Source organism: Electrona antarctica (genome assembly GCF_951216825.1).
Source record: "Electrona antarctica genome assembly, chromosome: 20".
Taxonomy (NCBI): domain Eukaryota; kingdom Metazoa; phylum Chordata; class Actinopteri; order Myctophiformes; family Myctophidae; genus Electrona; species Electrona antarctica.
Window position 1 is genome coordinate 13,196,226 of NC_136801.1, and position 21,223 is coordinate 13,217,448.

Consider the following 21,223-nt stretch of genomic DNA (forward strand, 5'->3'; position numbering starts at 1 on the left):
TCGTGAGTCGTGACAGTCGGGTCTGTTTTCAGGTCAAAGGATCACATCTAATCCCAAGTCTCCATTCTAACAATTACCATGTGGGTTTTCTTTTATTTCATTCAACTTCTGAGAAACCATGGCTTTTCCTGTGCAATTCCCTGCATCTGAAAATCTGTTTCGTTTTAAATGAGAGGTCTGTCTGTTTGGGGACACCGGGGGCCCTGAGGCGCGTTTGTAAGAAAGCCAAGAGAAACAAGGTGCAGTAAACAGTGATCACCATTAGTGTGCACAGTGACTCAGTGAGTGGCTGCTTTTGCTTTTGGATGAGTTGTTCTAGTGCTTTGATGTTGTACAACATGTTTGTACATGTTAATGTTTATCACAGTGGGAGAGGGGTGGGTTGTTCGCAGAGCAAGCCCCTACACCTTCATTTTGGCTGCTCTTTAGACAGGCACACAAAGGAACATGGCTGCTGCGGTGCTGTTGTTGCTGCTCAGTGCTGGAGCTCTGCTGTACTCTACAGAGGCTCAGGAGGCGTATAACCAACTCCCCGGTGACCACCGGAAAGGAGTGGATCTGGTCCTGAATGAACTCGGCTCCTACGCTGCGGTCCGGCTCCATTTCCTCTTCTTCAAGACTGTCCAGAAGTTTGAGATTGAGGTAGATTTTTTAGTAATATTACAGGTCTACTTACAGTACAGTGTTGTTGAAAATTACTAATTACATTTACTCAAGTACTGTACTTAAGTACACCCTCGTGGTATTTTGTTCATTTTCATTTTTCAATCATTTTACTACTCCACGACATCTCAGAGGCAAATATTGACTTTTACTCCACAATTATTTGAAAACTTTAGTTACTTTGTAGATTTTGATTATTATTACAAAACCACTTCAGTTCAGACCTATACTTTTGCAATATGAAAATAGCTGATCTACAAGTTCATGCTTGCTTTATAGATCTACTATTTTCAAAGGATTTTTGTATACAATTGAAAACTTTTTTACTTTCTCTCAAGTACATTTTTAATACCAAACTTGTACTTGTAACAGACTTTCTAATGTACATCTTTAGTCTAATATAGGCTACATGATTTTTTTTTCCAAATAGGGAAGAATACTGCACACTCAATGTAGCTCCATTTAGATTATTTTACTTACCAATATGTTCTGACAGCTTTCAGCAAGCTTGTCTTGCTCAGGATAGTTGCTGTGCAAACATTTGCACAGATTCTTTATTTCATTGCATATTTGTCTACATGGGCGTGGCTCTTCAGGTCACATGTTTAGATTCCCTCTTGCATCAGATAGATAATCACTACAAGCTCTTCAGCCAGAATACACAATAACATGATATGCAATGTTGCATCCATTTTAATTGTGTTTGGTTTTCCTTGCTTTTTAGTGAAGATTGTTGTACAGCACTTTGTGACCTTGTCTAGAAAGGTGCTATATAAATAAAGTTATTATAACAACACAGGAGAAAGAAATTATTACAAAATAAAAAGAAACATTTTTAGGATCTTTACTGCATGAAAAATAATCAACAATTTTGTGGACATAAGTACAGAAACTAATGAATAATGAGCATTGTCCTTAATAGGAATGTGTTTCTCTGAATGGGAGGAAACGGTAGGTAGGCTCTCTCTCCCCTCTCTCTCTCTCTCTCTCTCTCTCTCTCTCTCTCTCTCTCTCTCTCTCTCTCTCTCTCTCTCTCTCTCTCTCTCTCTCTCTCTAATTAGCAGGCAACAGTGCAACACTATCTCTCTCTCTCTGTTTCTAGCACAACAGCGCCACTTTTGCCCCTACTGGTACTCACAGCTGTTCCTTGGAGTGATTGCACCACTCAAAAACAGGGCAAAATAGTCTGTCTGATTTCTACAGGATGCACATTGTGCAATGTTGTCCAAAATGGGGAGATCAATTGTCAGTCACTACTATGACTATGTCAGTCTTGCAGATTTTGTCTCTGTTTCTCAATCATCGAGTGACACAGACAATGCAATCACAGCAGATACGTGATACAAGTCAGCTGTCATGTATTATGTAATCGTGGAAATTATGTTTCACTGTGGGTTTAGGGTCTCCTACCGGTATATAGTCAATCAAATTGATTCAATCAATCTTTAATTCAGACTCTAAAAGGTCCATATAATACTTAATGCAGGGGACAACACAACAAAGTTTAAAACATCTCCAAAAACAAGTGTACCCAATGCTAAATGTTTTGGTACGTCCTGCTGGGAGAGAACAGATTTTATTTATTTTAATAATGGCAATATCTGCAGATGGGTACACATCTGTGAGAACTCAATGGTTAAGTTATTGAATATAAACAACTAAATATGCAACTAAGACAAGTACTTATTTTTCTATACACTACGGTATATGATTTATTTACTCATTTTGGAGCATACTATAGCAGCCAATCAGCATGTGAGTCATGTCGATGTCAATCATGTAATGTAAAGCATAAATGAAATGAAGACCACTGCTCTGTAGAGCCAATAGGAAAATGGTGCGTGCAGGCATAGTGTGCAAATGCCCGGATACGGTTGGCGGGCTCTAGACTGGATCATACCGGTTCAGAATTCAAACCAGGCCTTCCAAAGGTACTGTACAGCAGCAGAGCGCCGGTGACATGAGGTCACCATCAGGAGTCTGATTTTGACTAAATGGTTATTCAAGTTTTTGTTCCTCTCTAGAACACAGTTTAGGGAGGGTCCTTACCAAGGGTGGGGGTGAGATTGTAAAGTATGCCAGTGTTGATGCAAAATATTATATTGTGTGGTGAAAACGGCAGATGTTCTTTTGGTTTTCCTGTCTATTCTGGATTCTTAACTGAATAACGAGATAGAATCTTTTTTCTTTGTAACCCCTGGAAAGAAGTTATTTTGCAAAGTAACCACATTCATTATACTGTCTAGACTCTAGAGCAGGGGTTCCCAAACTGGTGTGTGAGCACCTTCTAGGGGGTGTGTGACATGAAAAGGCTAATGGTGGTGCTATGATGTATATGCAGAATATATGCCATATTCAGGTTCATTAGTCTTGAGCCTTGTACAGGGTTTGATGAGGTTAGATCAACATATGAAATGTCAGAACAGGTCAGCTCCATATATGGAGATCTAAGGGTGGCAGCGGAGGGCAGTGTCTTGAGCCTTAATTTTCGGGCCTGTTGAGAACTCTAGTTTTCGCCGGCTGCCGGGCGCGGCTGCACTAATAACTTTGGGGCGGCCCGTCTAGGACAGTCAAAAGGGAGACATCGAAGAGGAAGGACGGGTGGGGAGGGATCAACATATGGAATGTCACAATAGGTCAGCTCCATATATGGAGATCTAAAGGGTTTGAAGTTTGAGGTCAGATGTAGAGTTGCTGGCCGGCTCCATATATTCAGATCTAGGTTATGATCCAGTCTTCTCCATGTATGGCTAGCCAGGGTTTGATCAGGTCAGTGTCGTGATCTTCATATATGGAGACGTCCATATATGGAGCGTCGACCATATATGGTGGCATGACGTGTCACAACGCATAACGGACTGACGGCCATATGGTGGCGTGACACACGGATCGATGGGAAGGTTTTGCAGGTTTTCAGTCATCTGTATCTTTCCACTGAAGCATGGCAGTTGATGTTGTATATCCTTTTTTTTCTCTTTTTTTGAGTGGTGTAAACCACTCCTACAACTGGCTTTGTTAGTTTGTCTGTCTGTCTGTTCGTACCAAAAAATGAGCATGGTTGCTATGGTCACCCAGTTCACACGGGTGTGATTTCATTACGTCAGACATTACGTCAGACCACAGCTGATCAGTCTATATAAGACCTTACACCACTCAGTTCACACAGGTGTGATTTTTTTTCTTTTTTGAGTGGTGCAAACCACTCCAACAACTGGCTTTGTACCCGTGTTTGTTCGTACCAAAAAACGAGCATGGTTGCTATGGTTAGTATGTGACGTATCTGCACCACTCAGTTCACACGGGTGTGATTTTTTACAAAGGGGTGTCTGAGTGTGAGTATTAACATTCTGTATAGCTTCTATCTATAGTTCATTATTCGTACATTGATGGATCTGAAAGCTATATATTTTCTGTATCCTTCAAAAGATTTCCTTTGTTCAAAACAAAGATGTGTGAACCATCGAGAGTCTTAAAGGAACTAAGTAGTCACTGGATTTCTCTGAAACCCTGGAGTCTGATGAAGTGATGGATGCTTGAACTGATGAGTAATGGTCACTCGGGATTAATCCATAAAAAGATGCTCATCAGAGTTTCATTAGTGCTTATAAATTTCCCCTATCCCTATTACACTTTATTTTTGTTTAATTGTTGTCTTCAATGTTTGTTTTGTAAACGCATTGACAATGAAGGGAAAATTTACATCATGTGTCATTTACGTTATATTGTCTCTTTATTGTTAATGGCGTTCAATGTTTGTGTTTGCACCGTTTGTTTTACATCACCATTACATCACCTAATCAACATGAGTTAGACTTTAATATATTAGCGCCCCTCACTTCACACGGGTGTGATTTTTTAATATATTCATACGGGAAAGGGTGTGTGCTCACTGCAATTATCCATATGTCACTCGTGGTGTAACCGCAAAACACACATTGTCTATCAAAATAAATGGCTAACAAGCATAAACCAACAACATAATTTAAATCCCACAACACGTTCCCAGAGTATAACAGCACATAAATCCAGTGATGGAAGAATTACTGACATGTTTTAACTAAAAGTGCCAATACCACAATCTTGAAATACTCTTTAGGATGCGTTTTGAGCTTGTAGATCTGCTACTTTTGTTGTTTTTTAATTCTGAAAAACATATGTTTCCACCTGACAGACCATATTTGCTGTTAACTTTGTTGGATTTCCGATAGCATTAAATAGACTTTGTTTATTTTAGAGAAAAGGTAAATAAAAACATCTCAGCCTGATCGAGTCAGCCATTTTTACCACACAATACAAAACAAGCTGTGGAGATAAACATTTATTGCAATCTGACCTCACCCATGGTGTTCTAAAAACCATGCCAGTGTTCATTTACATGTCATCGCCTCTTGTCAACCTTGGCCACATTGTTGAGGCTACATAACCTCAACCTCAAGCATTTTTGATATTGTGTTTGTTTTGTCCATATTCAGTAAACATTAAATCATTTCCCTATAAAGTTTTGTCAACTTTCAAAATATAGCACTTTTCCAGACTTGTACAAATTCGGCTCAACTGCTATATCAGAGTAATAAAGAAGCCTAATTGCAGACAAAATAAGCAGCATAGTGGTTTTCAAATGGGTGAATTAACTATAGCAACATGAACCACTTAATCCATGTACTTTCGTTGACCAGATTCCTTAAAGTTGGAGTGCTGTTATTCTTTTTTTTTTTTTAAATAACTTTTTATTGAATTTTTATGTTTTCACATAAAGATGAATGAAAGGTATAAATTATAAGCACAATACAATAAAACAGACAAGAAAAACAAAAGGCACAGAAACAAAACAAAACAAACAAACAAAAGAAAATGGCGAGCAGCACACACACAATACAGTCAGTTATTCATTAGGGAAAAATATATAAATACAAATATATACACAATACACATATATATATATATATATATATATATATATATATATATATATATATATATATATATATACACAACACACATGGGCACATCAGAAGGCAAATTGCAAGAGTACAGCTGGGGCTCTCCAATCCAATGAATCACTTCCTTTATAAATCACAGTAGATAGATCCCTGGGCAAGTAATCTATCAGCGGTTGCCATATATTCATAAAGTTATTTTCTCTCTCTTTTAATTTGGCACTGAGCCTTTCCATTGGAAGTACTCTGTAGATTTCTCTATACCACTGAGTCACTGATGGAGGTTTTTCGTGAATCCAATTAAACAAAATGCATTTTCTAGCTACACAGATAAGCTTATTAAGTAGCTTAGCCCTTCTAGGATCTAGCACCCCAAATTTGGATGGCAGCCCTAATAAAAATTGCCCAGGATCTTTACAGATCATAGACTTCATAATTGAACTCAATTCTTTTGTCACACAAGACCAGAACCTGGCTATCTTGGGACATTCCCAGAAACAGTGTATATACGTACCAACCGCTTTTTTGCATTTAATGCACAATGGGGACCTACTGGGATAAATTTTATTCAAAATTAAGTATCCTATACTGCATCTCTTTGAACCTGTTACTTAGAAAAGTAGACTGAGAAGATTTAATGCATTCAGACCAACAATCTTCATCATACTCAGTTTGAAAGTCCCTCTCCCATTTCCTAGCCACATTATCGATATTGTGTTTGTCGTAACTCAGAAAAGTATCATAAAAATATGAAATCAACCCTTTCTTTCTAGTATAATGCATAATAGAGTCCTCCAAGGGTCCGAGACGAGACACATCTCGAGGAAACTTAGTGTCATTATCGATAAAGTGGCGAGCCTGTAAATAAGCAAAGAAATCTCTCTGTGGGACTCCAAATTTGTTCTTGACCATTTCAAATGACATGAAAACACCCTTGGCATCAAACAGGTTTCCTATAACTCTAATACCTTTATGATACCATGACCGAAAAACGGCACTCCTGATTCCCGGGGCAAACTGTCTATTACCTATGAGTGGTGTCAAGTATGAGGACATATTCTTCCTACCCGTAAAAGCTGCAATATTTTTCCAAATCTTGATTGAATTTGAGAGTACAGGGCTGTCGGGTCATTTAGAATGTGATTTGTGTATATTTGTGAGTTCAGAGTGCTGTTATTCTAACCCGCCCCATCGCAAGCTCCGTTTCTCCATACGGTTTCAACATGAACATGCAGTGAATGTCACTTAAAAATGTATGCTGTAATCCAAAGTTTGCACTACATGACTGATGACTCGCGTCGTACCGTACACAACATTTTGTTGAAGACATGAAGGAGCTACACATGTGGAACAGCCTAGAATCCAGTGTCAAACTGGCAACCAATCTGAGGTCTTTCCAGCAGCAGGCTGTCTATTAGAAAAGGTTCACAGAGAGGATTGTGTGCACAGCTTATGCCTGTATTTAGGCCAGGTGCTGGATGTCAACAATAAGGCATCAAGGCAAGAATCAAGGATAAAAGAAAACAACTGCACACTTGTTCTTAAGCTCCAAAAACTTATATTAACTGGCGTAACGTTCTGACCTCTTAGGTCTTCATCCGGCAAATATTATAGCGACAGACAAAAGAACAATATACCACTAGTCCAGTCCTGGACAGATATGGTCTGGCTATAGTCCAGACCATACCTGTCCAGGGTTAAGAACAGCCAAACTAACACATATGGAGGCATGTGCACGCCTACACGCTGTGAGATTGACACGTTGTAAGCTTGTAGATCTGTTATTTTCAATGTATTATTTTTAAAGGCCGAAGGGCTTTGGGCTTGTTTTCGGAGAGTCCATGAAGAAAATGATTGCTACATAAAGAAAAAAGGGAAACGCAAACAAAAAGCAAGAGACAAATCACCACTGGTGATAACAGGCCAGGGAGGCACTGTAATGTCAAACATCTCACAGAGGTTGGAAGTCAATTATACTCTGGCCACTGGCGAGCATTCCCTGACAATTACATAAATAAGTAACAACAATCTTTGTGGACCGCAGAGTGTGAACGCGGTCAACAATTATTTTCATTCGTGTTGCTCTGCTCCATGCTGTGAGACAAAAAAGGGAAATCTGGAAACCATGCCCACTTGTGCATCTAGTAGTCTCTCATATACGACGCGTATGTCACGGAACTGCACTGCATGTCCGGTAGATTATATTCATTGGCTAGCATGGTAGAACCTGGGATGTCGTGACTATACTTTAAGGGTTCACTTCACACCTTTTGCAACCAGATCTTATTTTAATGACGTTTTGGACACAAGAAACACTTTCCTGGGGTTTTTATGTGTGTAATATGTTTTTATATATAGTCATGAGTCATGACGCCATGCATGTTCATGACCAAAAACCTGTGTCTTCCTTCCTGGACTACAAAGTCACACCTCCATGCAGCCCTCCCCCTCTGCACAACGAGGGCAAGTGCACTAGCATTATGGGCATTGTAGGAATTGTAGGAATTCAGCAATCCAGGCAAACCCTAGTTAAACACACAGCCTTGATTATTGTTCTGGCCATAGGGTGCAAATTTCAAATTGTGCTACTGTTATCTACTACAAATAGTATTAACATTGAGTGAGTGCAGTTTCTTCCAGTGGTAAAATGTCCCTTTAATTGTAATCTTTTTTTCTTTTTTTTATGCTAACTAAGGCCCAAACCACACCAATGCAACTCTTTGCAACAAAACAGTTTTAAGAACATGTCACACCAATGCAACTCTTTGCAACAAAACGGTTTTAAGAATATGTCACACCAATGCAAATCCTTGTAACGTTAAAGGTTACTTTAGTAACCACGGTTGTATATATAAATTGAACGAAATACCTTTCGTTTATGGGTAGGTTTCCGTAGGTTTCCTTCAAAACCTAGCTGCAGAACATTATTTTATGTACTCCCAGGACAGAAAATTCTAGAATTTTCGCTGTCCTGGGCTCTAAGGGTGACGTAGGAAGCCACGCCTATCCCGTATAGATACCTGCGTGGCTACGTCAGCCCTCATTCGGAACTTTTCTTCTGCTTTAGAGAACAGAAGGGCGTTCCACGAAAGGTATTTCGTTCAATTTATATATACAACCGTGGTTACTAAAGTAACCTTTAACGTTGTATTATATAGAAATTTCACGAAATACCTTTCGTTTATGGGACTTTATGAACTCCCGTGACCTGAACTTCCAGTGGGTCCCAGGTAAACCTTTTGGGAGGGGCTCGGACCCTTTTGGGTCCAGAACCTAGTCCTTGTGGAGAGCAGGAGGCAGCGCTATGCTGCCCTGATGCTTTACTGAGCAGCGGCCCCCAAGACCGCGTGCGCTAGCGAAGGCGCTGCCACATCTAGGTTATAGTATGTGGCGAAAGTCGAGGGTGTAGACCAGCTTGCTGCTGTGCAGACTTCCTGAATGGAGACACCCTTGTAGAGTGCCCAGGAAGCTGCCACACCTCTTGTGGAGTGGGCCCTCAGGGCTTGAGGGGAATCCACGCCTTGGCTAGTGTAGGCCAGACGGATGGCTTCCACTATCCAGTTAGAGATAGTGACCTTCGTGACGGGCTTTCCTTTGGTCCTGGCACCCCAGGACACAAAGAGTTGGCTTCCTTGTCTGAAGGGAGCCAGTCTATCCGCGTATATGCGTAAAGCTCTGACTGGGCAGAGGCAATTAAGCCTGCTGTCTTCGTCAGAGGAGAACGGCGGGGGATGGAAAGCCTGTAGGTTCACTGGCACACACACTGAGAGAGCATTTTTGGGAATGAAGGCGGGGTTTGCCTTTAGGGTGACCTTGGTCGACCCCTCATCGAACCTCATGCAGTCTGGAGAGATCGAGAGCGCATGTAGGTCGCTGACCCTTTTTGCTGTCGTGAGTGCGATCAGGAGAGCCACCTTCAGGGTTAGGAGCTTGAGGCTCACGGTTTGTAGTGGTTCAAAGGGTGCTGTAGCCAGAGCCTTTAGAACCAGGGACAAATCCCACGAGGGAACGAGGGATCTGCATGTCCTATGTTCCCTGCGTACACCCTTCATGAATTGTTTTACCAGCGGGTGCTTCCACACCGTCTGGTTATCAAAGCCTGGGTGGCAGGCAGAGATTGCCGCCAAATGGACCTTGACTGAGGAGAGGCCTAGACACCTGTCTAGGAGCTCCTGCAGGAATGACAGGACGTCGATCACTGAGGCCTGGTAGGGGACTGTTTGGTCTGGTCTTCGTGAGCACCAATGCTCGAAGACGCGCCAGGCTGTGTCGTAACGGTCCCTTGTTGACTGGGCTCTGCCTTTCTGAATCGTTTCGATTACGTTCGGAGGTAGACCCACGGCAGTCAACATCACCCTTTGACGGGCCAGACCCATAGGTCTAGGTCCTGGGGGTGAGGGTGGAAGATCTCCCCCCTCGCTTGAGAGAGGAGATCCGCTCGAAGGGGAATTCTCCACGGCTGGTCGTAGAGGAGAGGGGTTATTTCCGACCTCCAGACCCCCCACGACGGGGCTATTAGGAGCACCTTCAGACCCTGAGTCCTCACTCTGTCCAGAGTGGGGCTGATGAGGGATAGCGGGGGAAAGGCGTAGAGAAGGGTTTTGGGCCATTGGTGTGACAGAGCGTCTAGCCCCAACGTTGATGGTCCCCTGATTGCGAAGAAGAGGGGACACTTCGTGTTCTCCTCTGTGGCAAAGAGATCCACCTTGGATTTCCCAAACCTGCTCCAGACCTGGGCCACTGCATGAGGGTGTAGTGACCAGTCTGAGTAGCGGAGAGGTCCTCTGGACAGCAGGTCTGCCCCTGTGTTCAGAAGACCTGGGACGTGACACGCTACTATTGAGAGGACGCGTGTGTTGCACCACAGGATCAGTTTCTGAGCCAGTTGATGAAGACGAGGGGACCTGAGTCCACCTTGTCTGTTGATGTAGCACATGGCCGTGGTGTTGTCTGTCCTGACTAGGACATGGCAACCCAGGATGCGCTGCTCGAAGTGTTTCAGGGCGAGGAAGACTGCCATGAGCTCTAAGTAATTTATGTGAAGGGCACGTAGTGGCCCCAACCATAAACCTCTGGCTGTGAGTCCTTCCATCGTGGCTCCCCAGCCTGTCATGCTGGCGTCTGTAGTGATGACTTTCCTGATCAGAGGCTTTCCCATGGGGACGCCTTCTGAGAGGGTTTTCCTGTCTGACCACCATTGAAGGGCTAGTATGCATTGTGATGTTACTGTTACCTTCTGGTGCCGACGGTGCATTGGTACATGTAGAGAGCCTATCCATCGTTGGAAAGGTCTCATATGTAGCCTTGCTAGGCGGATTAAATAGACCGCAGAGGCCATTAACCCCGCCATCCGGAGGCATGCATGAAAAGGAATCGAGCGTCCCCTTTTGAATGACGTCACGCACTGCAGTGTTGCGTCTATTCTCTCTTGGCTCAGGCGGGCCGTGTAAGAGATTGAGTTCAGTGTTATGCCTATAAAGTCTATTGACTGTGTTGGCATAAGCATGCTCTTCTCGTGGTTTATTATAAACCCAAGCGAGTCGAGGTGGCTGAGCACACGATGTGTGTGCGACAGTGCTTCTCGTGGAGAGTCTGCAAGTAGGATCCAGTCGTCTACGTATGTAGCGAGACGGATCCCTTGCTGTCGGAGCGGAGCGATAGCTGCCGCGGTGCACTTTATGAAGACTCTGGGACTCAGTGACATTCCGAAGGGAAGGACTGTGTACTCGTACACTTTTCCTCTGAACCCGAAGCGCAGAAATTTTCTGTGCGGCGGGTAAATCGGAATGTGGAAATATGCGTCTTGCAGGTCTATTGATGTAAACCAGTCCCCTTCGCGAATTAGGCGTAGGAGGACTGGTGGAGTAAGCATTTTGAATCGCAGCTTTTTTAAGTGACGATTCAATGCCCTCAGGTCTAGAATTGGACGGAGTCCGCCCCCCTTTTTCTTTACCAAGAAATAGCGGGAGTAAAAACCGTTCATTGATTGGTCGAGGGCCACCTCTGTGATGGCGCCTTTCTGCATTAAATAATTGATTTCCTCTTGCAGAATGGCGGCCTTTTGCCCGCTCGCTTCTGAGAAAATAATTTTCCTGGAAGTGGGCGGTTTCGAGGCGAACTGTATCCTGTATCCTGTCTGAATTGTACGGATTATCCACGGGGAAGCCCCGGATATCCGCCATTGTGACAGATGACGTGACAAAGGGTTCCCTGCGCTTGTCAGCGTGGTGCATGGTCTGCCTAGGGGAAGACTTACTTTGTGTGAAATGTCTCCCTCTAGTGAATTTTTTCGGTATTGAGTTTGGAAAAAATTGGCGTGGAGTTTTTTGCCTGTGACAGCTGAAATGAAATGAAATGAAATCTATATTTACCCAGGGTATCTGGGCTAAGCTCAAGAACTTGTTTCCAGCCAGGCCCTGCTCATAGAACACATTTCATCGTAGTGGTTGATGCCTTGTTCAAGGGCATTTCAGCGGTGGTAATTTTAACGTGTCGGACGGCTGGTTCGAACTGGGAACCTTCCGGTATCTAGACCGCGCCGCTATCCGTTCGGCCACCGCTGCTAAAGCTGCTAAAGCTGCTAAAGCTGTCACAGTGTGGGTTATCTTTCCCACTGGGCCTATGCCCTTCAGAGTTGGTTTTATTGTTTGTGTTTTTTGTTTTTTTGTTTTCTTTATTGAACAACGTGGAAAAACATACACATGTGAATTGCACATAACAATTTTCGGGGTCTGTACAACGGTGCTCACAGCACTGTGTACAGGCCCCCTTAAGCGCTTCAGCGCAGGCTCTGAGGTGAGATCTGTGATCCCCACCTCTGGCCTTGAACTCTGAGTGTGGTGGGGAAGATGACCCGGCCCGGGCAGGTCATTTGCGCTTCCCCTGGCCTCGGCCTCTGGGAGCGCTCCTGGCCTTGTAGGGCGGCGGAGAGGTGCGGCGGTCTGCTCTGCCTCGGCCTGCAGGCTGTCGCTGTCTATCTCCGCTCCGGTCCTGGGACCTGGGTTTGTCATCGGTCTTGGCCTTCCAGGGTGCCTTCTTAGCCTTGGGGCGGCCTACCGGGGCGGCCTGGTTGGCCAGCGGTTCGAGCGCCTTCATCGTCTTGGTGGAGGACTCGAGCTGTTGGATGGTCTCTGACATCTTGGCCAGAGCGTCCTTAAACATACTGTCTGGGTGGATATTTCCAGCCACAAACTCTTTCTTTGTCTCCAGGGAGATGGCGCTGGTCTGATCGACCCAACGCCATCTCTCCTGGAGGATGGAACATGCCATTGCCTTGGCGTTGTGGAGAGTGGAGTCCCTCTGGAGGGTGGCCATCTCGTGATTCAGGCGGCGTAACTCGGCCAGGTCTTCTGGCAGTTCCGCTAGCTGGACTTTAATGGACTTCTGTCCCATCTCAATGAGGAGGCTCTTCATGGAACCCTGGAGAAGTGCTCCTGCATTGAGGGCCTTCGCCACGAAGGACATGTGTGCATACTGCCACTTGTTCAGTTTTGAGGCTTCCCTCACGCTGCTGGACAGGAGCTGCGGTTCCTTTACGTGGTGATCCACTCTAGGAGCTGCAGGGTTGGCCAGGTAGGCCGCTATAGCCTTGTCCATAGCTGGCATGAAGTCTATGGCGAGGGTTTGTTTATCTGGTATGTCGTTGGGCCCCTTGGCGCTGGCCTTGGGAAAATCCACCTTCAGGAGGGGTTCGTCCCAGGCGTGCATCATGGCCTCCTCGAAGCCCTGTGCCATAGGGAGCTTCTGTCTTCTAGGTGCAGGGGGGGGGGGCGGACTCATCAGTCCTGCCTTCCCATGATAGTACCTTGACAGTTGACTTAGGCCATGTGTGGTTACAACGTGCACTAGCCTTCCTGTATATCTCGTAAATATTGGAGTCATCCATGGGGGGTACAGGAGGCGGGGGGACAGGAGCCCTGGCTTGCTGGTGCTCCTGTATTTCCATGGCATCCAGGTCGTCGAAGGGGCGACGAGTGGTGCTGACGTAGTCCCCGGGGGAGAGGTCATCATGGCCATCTCGCTCGTCCGCGTAGGCCTCGTCCAGGACGTGGTAGTCCTGGAGTTGCTCCTGGAAGGAAGGGAGCTCGTCATCACGAAGCTCCCCTTCCTCCCTGGTAGTCCAATGCTCCCCACCGGGAGACATTGCGCGGTCTGGGGAAGGGTCCAGGCGGTCCACCATATAGCTGGGTGCAACAGCAGGCTGTCTGCGTCTAGCTGTATGTCTGGGCGGGCACTCAATGGTGGCCTGCACGACGTGTTGTCGAGCACGTGGAGCTGGGGAAGAGCGGCGCGGTGCGAAGGTATCCCTTGGCCTCGCGCCATGAGCCTCGTAATCAGTGGCCTCGTGAGCCCTGGTTGCAGAGGCTGAAGTAGCGTACCTGTCTCGGCTAGCGCCGGCAGGTGCTGCTCTTGAAGAAGAGGCTCCGGTTGGGGCTCTGTTGCCCGAGTAGTCGAGCCTCTGTCTCGGGGTAGCTCGTTGTCCCTTTGGCGGGACTTGTATGCGAGCTCGTCGCGGGGGAGGAGTGGGGCTCCTCTCTCGGAGTCCGTGGGCGGCAAAGTTGTCATAATACCTTTGGACACGTCCGAGCCTGTTGTTTAGGACGTCGTCGTCCATTTCCTCACAATGGAGGCAAACGGGACCGATTTCCTCCATGGACTCACGGGTGTGGGTGAGGCCGAGACAATACATGCACTCGTCATGCCCGTCTTTGCCCGACATCGTGTTCCCGCATCCCCAGGTGGAGCACGTCTTTTGTTTGGGGCCTTCTTGACAGTCGGCGGGCACCGGCTGTCGTCGATGGCGTCTTTCCCCGGGCTGGGTCTCCCTCGTCAGCGACATGGTTGCTTGTAGAGAGAGGAGTCCGAGTGCTTAACAGCCACAGGTTTATCTTCCTCGTGGCGTGTAATAGTAGACCACAGGCGTATCTGCCTAGTAGCGCTAAGCTAACTATCGATAGCTTTAAGCTAACAAACGCTAGCTTTAGCGAGAGAGAAAAAGAGGCGCGAGCTGTTTTTTCGACAAGCTAGCGTAGCAACAAGTTGCCTAGAACTCACTTGTGTCGAAGTTCGGCTTTTTTTCTCGAGAAGTATCCTTCTGTTTGCTTCGAGAGTGTGCCAGAGATCTCACGGTCCTAAAGAATTAATCTCTCGGCCGAGTTTGCGAGATATATTACCCTGCACACACTGGAATGTTAAAGTTCGTTCTCGCAGCTTAGCAGAAGAAAAGTTGAATGAGGGCTGACGTAGCCACGCAGGTATCTATACGGGATAGGCGTGGCTTCCTACGTCACCCTTAGAGCCCAGGACAGCGAAAATTCTAGAATTTTCTGTCCTGGGAGTACATAAAATAATGTTCTGCAGCTAGGTTTTGAAGGAAACCTACGGAAACCTACCCATAAACGAAAGGTATTTCGTGAAATTTCTATATAATACAACTGCCATTGGGGATAATGGTTTAATGCATGCAACTACTAGCAACTGTTTGGTTGCAAGGAGTTGCATGGCGAATCATTGGTGTGGTTTGGGCCTAACTGGGAATTCAAACATTAGATTGTTTTAAAGAAGTTGGACAGCTATATGGAGGACCAACTGTGTTTTCGGTAATCCAGTGCATTTTGGCAAAAACATAGGCTGTAACCTAATATTGGATAATCTGTGGGGAAATTAATAAAATATAAGAATATTGTGGTAGTGGCCGGACCACTGGCCTAATGGTCTGGCACCTTGCTCTAACGTAGCCTGACCTTGCGTCACAGATTAGAGTCCCGATCCTGACGACCTTTGTCCTGACGGCGTGTCACTCCCTCCCCGTTTCTTGTTTACCTATATCAATACAGGCATAAAAAGCGCAAAAAATAAAACTGTGGTTGCCAGCCGGCAGATGAGACGATCTTATCTGTAAGTCAAATAAAATGGAGGAACATGGCAAGTCAAATTCTATACGTACAGTAGATCTTAGAAGGAACACAAGACCTTGTCTCCATAAATAACCCCCCAGTACTGTATATGAACACCTTTCTCCACAAGCACACCAAACTTGGCACACTGTCCTGGGGTCTTCTATAGTAGTAGTCACACAAGGGGCCACAGGTGCACCGATTCTCCAATCTGCACCAAACATTGTGCACAAGTCTGGCATGAGAATAGTCATGGTCAATGGTCACACCAAAAATATATCAATAAATTGGACACATAATGGGGCACTATTAGCAATGCAAAACACTGACCCACCCACACCCAATCCTGTGCATCTGTAAGCATACCTGGGAACCAACGAAACCAATGCATGGAGATTGAAAGTTTAATTCTCCCCCACGGGGACAGCCAATCAACTTTAGACGTTAGCTATGAAAATAACAAAATAGGTTGCTCATCTCGCTCAGCAGTGCACGGAAACAAGCGTATGTGTGTTGTCTACCATTACCTGTCTGTCACTATGCTAGCACTGCTGAGGGGCATGGTACCGTATCTATCTTTCAACACTAATTTCCAAAGGCACCCATCATTTATTCGTGTCTCTTCTTCTAGCACACCAGTTGTGCAATTGCTTCCCCGCTACGCACAAATAATGATGCCATAGGAGATAGGAAATCCAACGCACTACATTTTATATTATCACAATTCAGATTTACCATACAGGTTGTATTTTTTATAGTGCAACCACTCCCTTACCGAGCTATGTGTGTGGGTGCCTGGCTGGGTGGGTATGAGCACGAAAACAGCATGGTTGTTTTTCACCACCTGTGCGCAACCTAACACAAGCACATATTAACTGTATATATGATGATTTCGGGTGTGCCAGTACAGTACAGTATAGTACAGTACAGTAGAGGGACCCCCACACGGTAACTGTCATTTCTCAACCGTTTCGGACGTGGGGCGGCTCGTCGGAATCGGTCCGTCCCCCTGGGCGCGTTCCTGTGGGTCTGGAACTTCCGGGGACCCCCCGGGGACCCCCACACGGAGTTGCACCACTCACTTCACACGGGTGTGATTTTATATACTGTATGTTATTGCACCGCCCTTTCCTTCGGAAATTAACCCTCCTTGCTGTGGTGCAAAATACATTACAAATTGGCAAAACAGATCTACGCTTCAGGTACACGGAATTCCTAAGCCCGGTATTCCGACGCACCACCATTCCGACTCGCCACATTACTATAAACTTTAAACCTGCCTTAACCCTAATTACCCTAACCACATGTGGAAGCCACGTATTTTGGAATGGCTGTGCGTCAGAATGCCACTCTGTCCCCGTCAGCCTTACTCACGATAGAGAGAGTTGTTCCCACATCCCAGTAGCTTATATAATTCCATTGAGATCCAAACAATTATTGGAGTGCCACAGGGCATATATTAGGGACGCTAGTATTTCCTTCTGCACCAAATCTTTTCACAGAAAATTGGCTTAGTACCAGCTCATAATTTGAGCAATTTCTCAGAATGTTTCCCCCGAAATAGGGTTGTCTCCTTGTTCTGAGCTCTGATAGCTTGAGGGAAAAAAGCTATTTCCGAGTCTCCACTATGGTGTCTTTGTGGCAGCGTAGGAGTTTGCCTGACCACAGCCACACACAGTCCAATGCTGGGGGGGTGTGGGGGTCCTTGATAATAGCCTACACAAAGCGCTAAACATCTGCTTTGATGTCTTCCGGTCAGGATTTCGACAACAGCACACCATTGAGAGACTGCTCTTGTTAAGGTCTTCAATTATATCCACAGTTCTGTTTGCAGACTAATTCAGACTGAATGAATCAGGAAAATACGATGAAATCAGCTTAGGTTTTATTCACAAGAAAGCATAGTACAGTCAAACAGAGTATCCACTCGATGAGATAGAAATTAAGCGCCCCCTCATCCTAAACTCTAGCCCTTACTTTCCGTTTAGGTGTCTGTTCCAAGTTAACAATGAATGAATGAATTAATGATTTTATTTAAGTGTCATGCCACCTTGTGGCCCATATTCCTCATGGGATTATATGACACCTTTTCATACAGTTACAAGAGTACCACAGACGAAAAACAGTCTAAATCCAAATTTCATTCTGACCCCTCCACGAAAAGGCCTCGTTGTCCTGAACCCTTATCTATCATTTATACATTATGGATCAATAGTGTGGACTTAGATTGTTATTCGTCTGTGGCATTCACTATTGTTCAAGTATACACTTCTTTACCGGCATTACTGATCGCATACAACAACATAAATACAACAAAACAAAACTTAAAACAAAACAACATACCTAGCATACATATCCCTTACTGGCTGTACATTGCTTTTTACCTCAGGTCCCAGGCTTTCTCTAAATAGTTTGCCAATTTAATTAAGTATTTTTTTGAATAAACGGTTAATTAGTTGTGCATCATTCATATCCATCATATTAACATACGGTAGTTTATATTATTAAACAATTCTTCTCTGACTCTCCCATAAAAAGGACAGTACAACACAAAATGACACTCCTTCTCAAATTCCATTGAGATCACATTTGGCAGATTCGATCTTCATCTAGCCCAACATAACGACCTCTTTCAATGTAAAGTGGCAGTATACCTCCTCTAATCTGGGAACAAAGTGATCTTTTTTTCTTTGGCACATTAAAAAAAAACCTAGTACGTTTGACCTTATCAAGAAGTATCTTTCTTAGCCCCACAATATTAACCTGATCCAATCCAATCCAAAAAACATCCTCAATTCCACATTCCACATGTCATCAGATAGAATGATAGATTACAAATATTTTTATGTTGGCAACACACTCCTTTTTGTCCAAAATGTTCTTTCCATCTTCCCTATTGCCTATCTCCTTAAAAACATGTTGTGGCATATATCAGAGGTCAACCCTCCGGTTGGAAAAACATATACTCAGCTAATATTATTCGCTGTGCTTGTCAGAGCTTAAGGCCTCAGTTGGAAACCATGTACTGTCCGGTTGGAAATGGCCATGTACTGAGCTATATTGATGTACTTTACTGAATTGAAAATCATATACTGAGCTATATTGATGTATACTTTTACTGTTTTCCCACTACAACATCTTTCACTGGTGTCTTGCAGTCTGGTTTCCACGTGAAGTACATCTCCCACAACTTCCTCCTGAAACCTACCAGATGTGCCAAAGGAACAGCTGTGTCCGACTCCAGCCCTCCGAGATGTCCGTTCAGGGATGACAGAGTGAGTCTTACAGTTACAGGTTACAGGAAAAGGGGAATTTCTCCCTAAACCTTTTTTTTTACAAAAGTAAGTTGATAATTATGTATATTGACCAAAATAATTAATAAAATAAAGATATAGGGGGGCTGCAGCTGGAGATGAAGCTGGGGCTGGAGGGGTCTAACGCTAGAACTCCTATTCAATCGCGCAGTTGGTTTTTGTTTTTTGTTCACATCTGTTCTAGATGATGTGACAGCAACACTCCATGCATTGTTGACACTGTACTCTTCCTGGTCTATGTGAGCTGATGTTAGACCTAGAAAAAAGGTTTAGGGAGAAATTCCCCTTTAAGGTGGAAAAAGTACTCCGATTTCTGTAGTTATTATAATGTTTGCTGTCGGGCAGAAACCTCCTATTCTCCATATTCTAACTTTTTGTGTGTTTTTGTGTAAATGAACACCCTACCCCACCCTACTATACTACAACAGCGTCACATCAAAAGTGGCAGATCCACAAGCTCGAAATGTGGTGCAAATCGACGAGGTTTGAGCTTGGAGATCTGCTACTTTGATGCTTTTGAATTTGAATCCTGAAAAGTAACAGTTTTGGACAAACTATAAGGTTTCCACCCGATAGAGATGATAAGTAAAAGTAGCAATAACACAATGCCGAAATTCTCTTACAAGTTACAAGTAAATGTCCTGTATCCACAATGTTGCTTGAGTAAAAGTGCAAAAGTATCGGCATCAAAATATACACTAATATACACTATACATTGCCAAAGTTAATGTACTAAAGTTAATGCCAAACCTTTTTTAAATATCCGATCTACAATCTCAAAACACTGCGAAACACAACAATGCGAACGTTGTTGAGTTTGGGGGGTAAGATCTTAATTTTTGGGACTGTTGAGAACTCTAGTTTTTGCCAGCTGCCGGGCACGGCTGCACTAATAACTTTGGGGCAGGCCCGTCTAGAGTTGAAATGGACAGGTACCAGTCAAAAGGGAGACATCGAAGAGGAACGGTGGATGGGGAAGGATCAACATACAGTATGGAATGTCAAAACAGGTCAGCTCCATATATGGAGATCTAAGGGTTTGAGGTCAGATGTAGAGTTGCTGGCCAATATGATGACAGAGATCCCTGATGATGTCACGTGATGTCACGTGCTCCATCCCTGATGATGTCACGTGGCCGACCAACACACGTCACGTGCCTGACACACTGACAGGAAATGCACAAGTCCATAGTTAACTGCGACCTTTGGTTACGCACTTGTAACTGTAATTATTTTAAAACTGAAGTTTTAAAATAATTGCAGTTGAGTAAAAAGTTCAACATTTATCTCTGAGATGTAAAAAATTAAGTACTGAAGTAACTTAAAAGCATCTCAAATTGTATTTAAGTACAGTAGCCTACTTGAGTAAATGTAATTTCCACCACTGGTCACAGATATACATGATAATGTTTATTCTAAATCCCAGGGGAGGCTGTGTGTGGTTCAGGAGGTAGAGCAGGTCGTCCAATGATCCCTGGGTCGGAGGTTCGAATCCCGGCTCCTCCTGTTCACATGTCTTAGTGTCCTTGGGCAAGACACTGAACCCTACATTGCCTCCAATGAGTTGGTCGGTGTGAGCTTGCCACCATTGTTGTGTGAATGTGGGAAGTGAGGACGCTGGTGTCGACTGTTCGCCGTTTCACCTCCCAATGTATGGATGAATGAATCATTGTAAAGCGCTTTGAGCACTTGGAAAAGCGCTATAAAAATGCAATTCATTATAATTATTATTAAATCTGCAACCAGGCTAAAATATTGATTGATTTCTAATATGTTTTCCATTCTATTTCATATAGCCTATGATGGACTGCACAGTTTGCTACAAGACATTTGAAGCTGAGATAGAAATGTCCCCGAAGCCTTATGTGCACTGCATCCAGCGACCAAAACTCACCAAGGTATTTGTCGTTCACTTGAAAGGGGGGTATTTTTCTCACTGTACATTTGCACATATAGTATGTGACATTTGCCCTCTGCATTTAACCCATCCTAACTGGAGCAATTAATACAGCCATTTGTGAACTAGCTAAACTGTGTGAAGTCACATTAAACAAGTATATGGTAGTTTTTAGTGTGCCCTAACATGTCAACCACACTATAAGACATCATATTCATTTGATGTTGCTGCATCCCTAATATTGCTGTGACCGTTTCCTTTGCTGTTGCAGGAGATGACGGCGGCTAGGACGGATCATTGCAGAAAAATGAGTTACATCACTGGATCTCCTTCTCTTTTGGCATCAGAGGGTTTAGAGGGTGTATGAAAAGAGCATCTTTACACAGAGACTATATGTCTGAGAACAATAGTCAAATGTGATATATAGGCTATGACACACCCAGTCCAATTTGTTTTGTGTGTGATTCACACATCTGCTCCCAATTACAAATAAACTGAAAATTGCTTCCATCATCA

At 44.3% G+C, this 21,223-nt stretch overlaps 1 protein-coding gene across 1 annotated transcript; it reads left to right on the plus strand.

Moving 5' to 3' along the window:
- Positions 1-360: 360 nt before the first annotated feature.
- On the plus strand, positions 361-21,223 carry LOC306912927 (uncharacterized protein). The gene is made up of 4 exons (XM_079489394.1): positions 361-642; positions 18,655-18,771; positions 20,607-20,708; positions 20,979-21,223. Exons 1-4 carry the CDS (start codon positions 448-450, stop codon positions 21,072-21,074), a joined length of 510 nt encoding a protein of 169 aa, XP_079345520.1. The 5' UTR covers positions 361-447; the 3' UTR covers positions 21,075-21,223.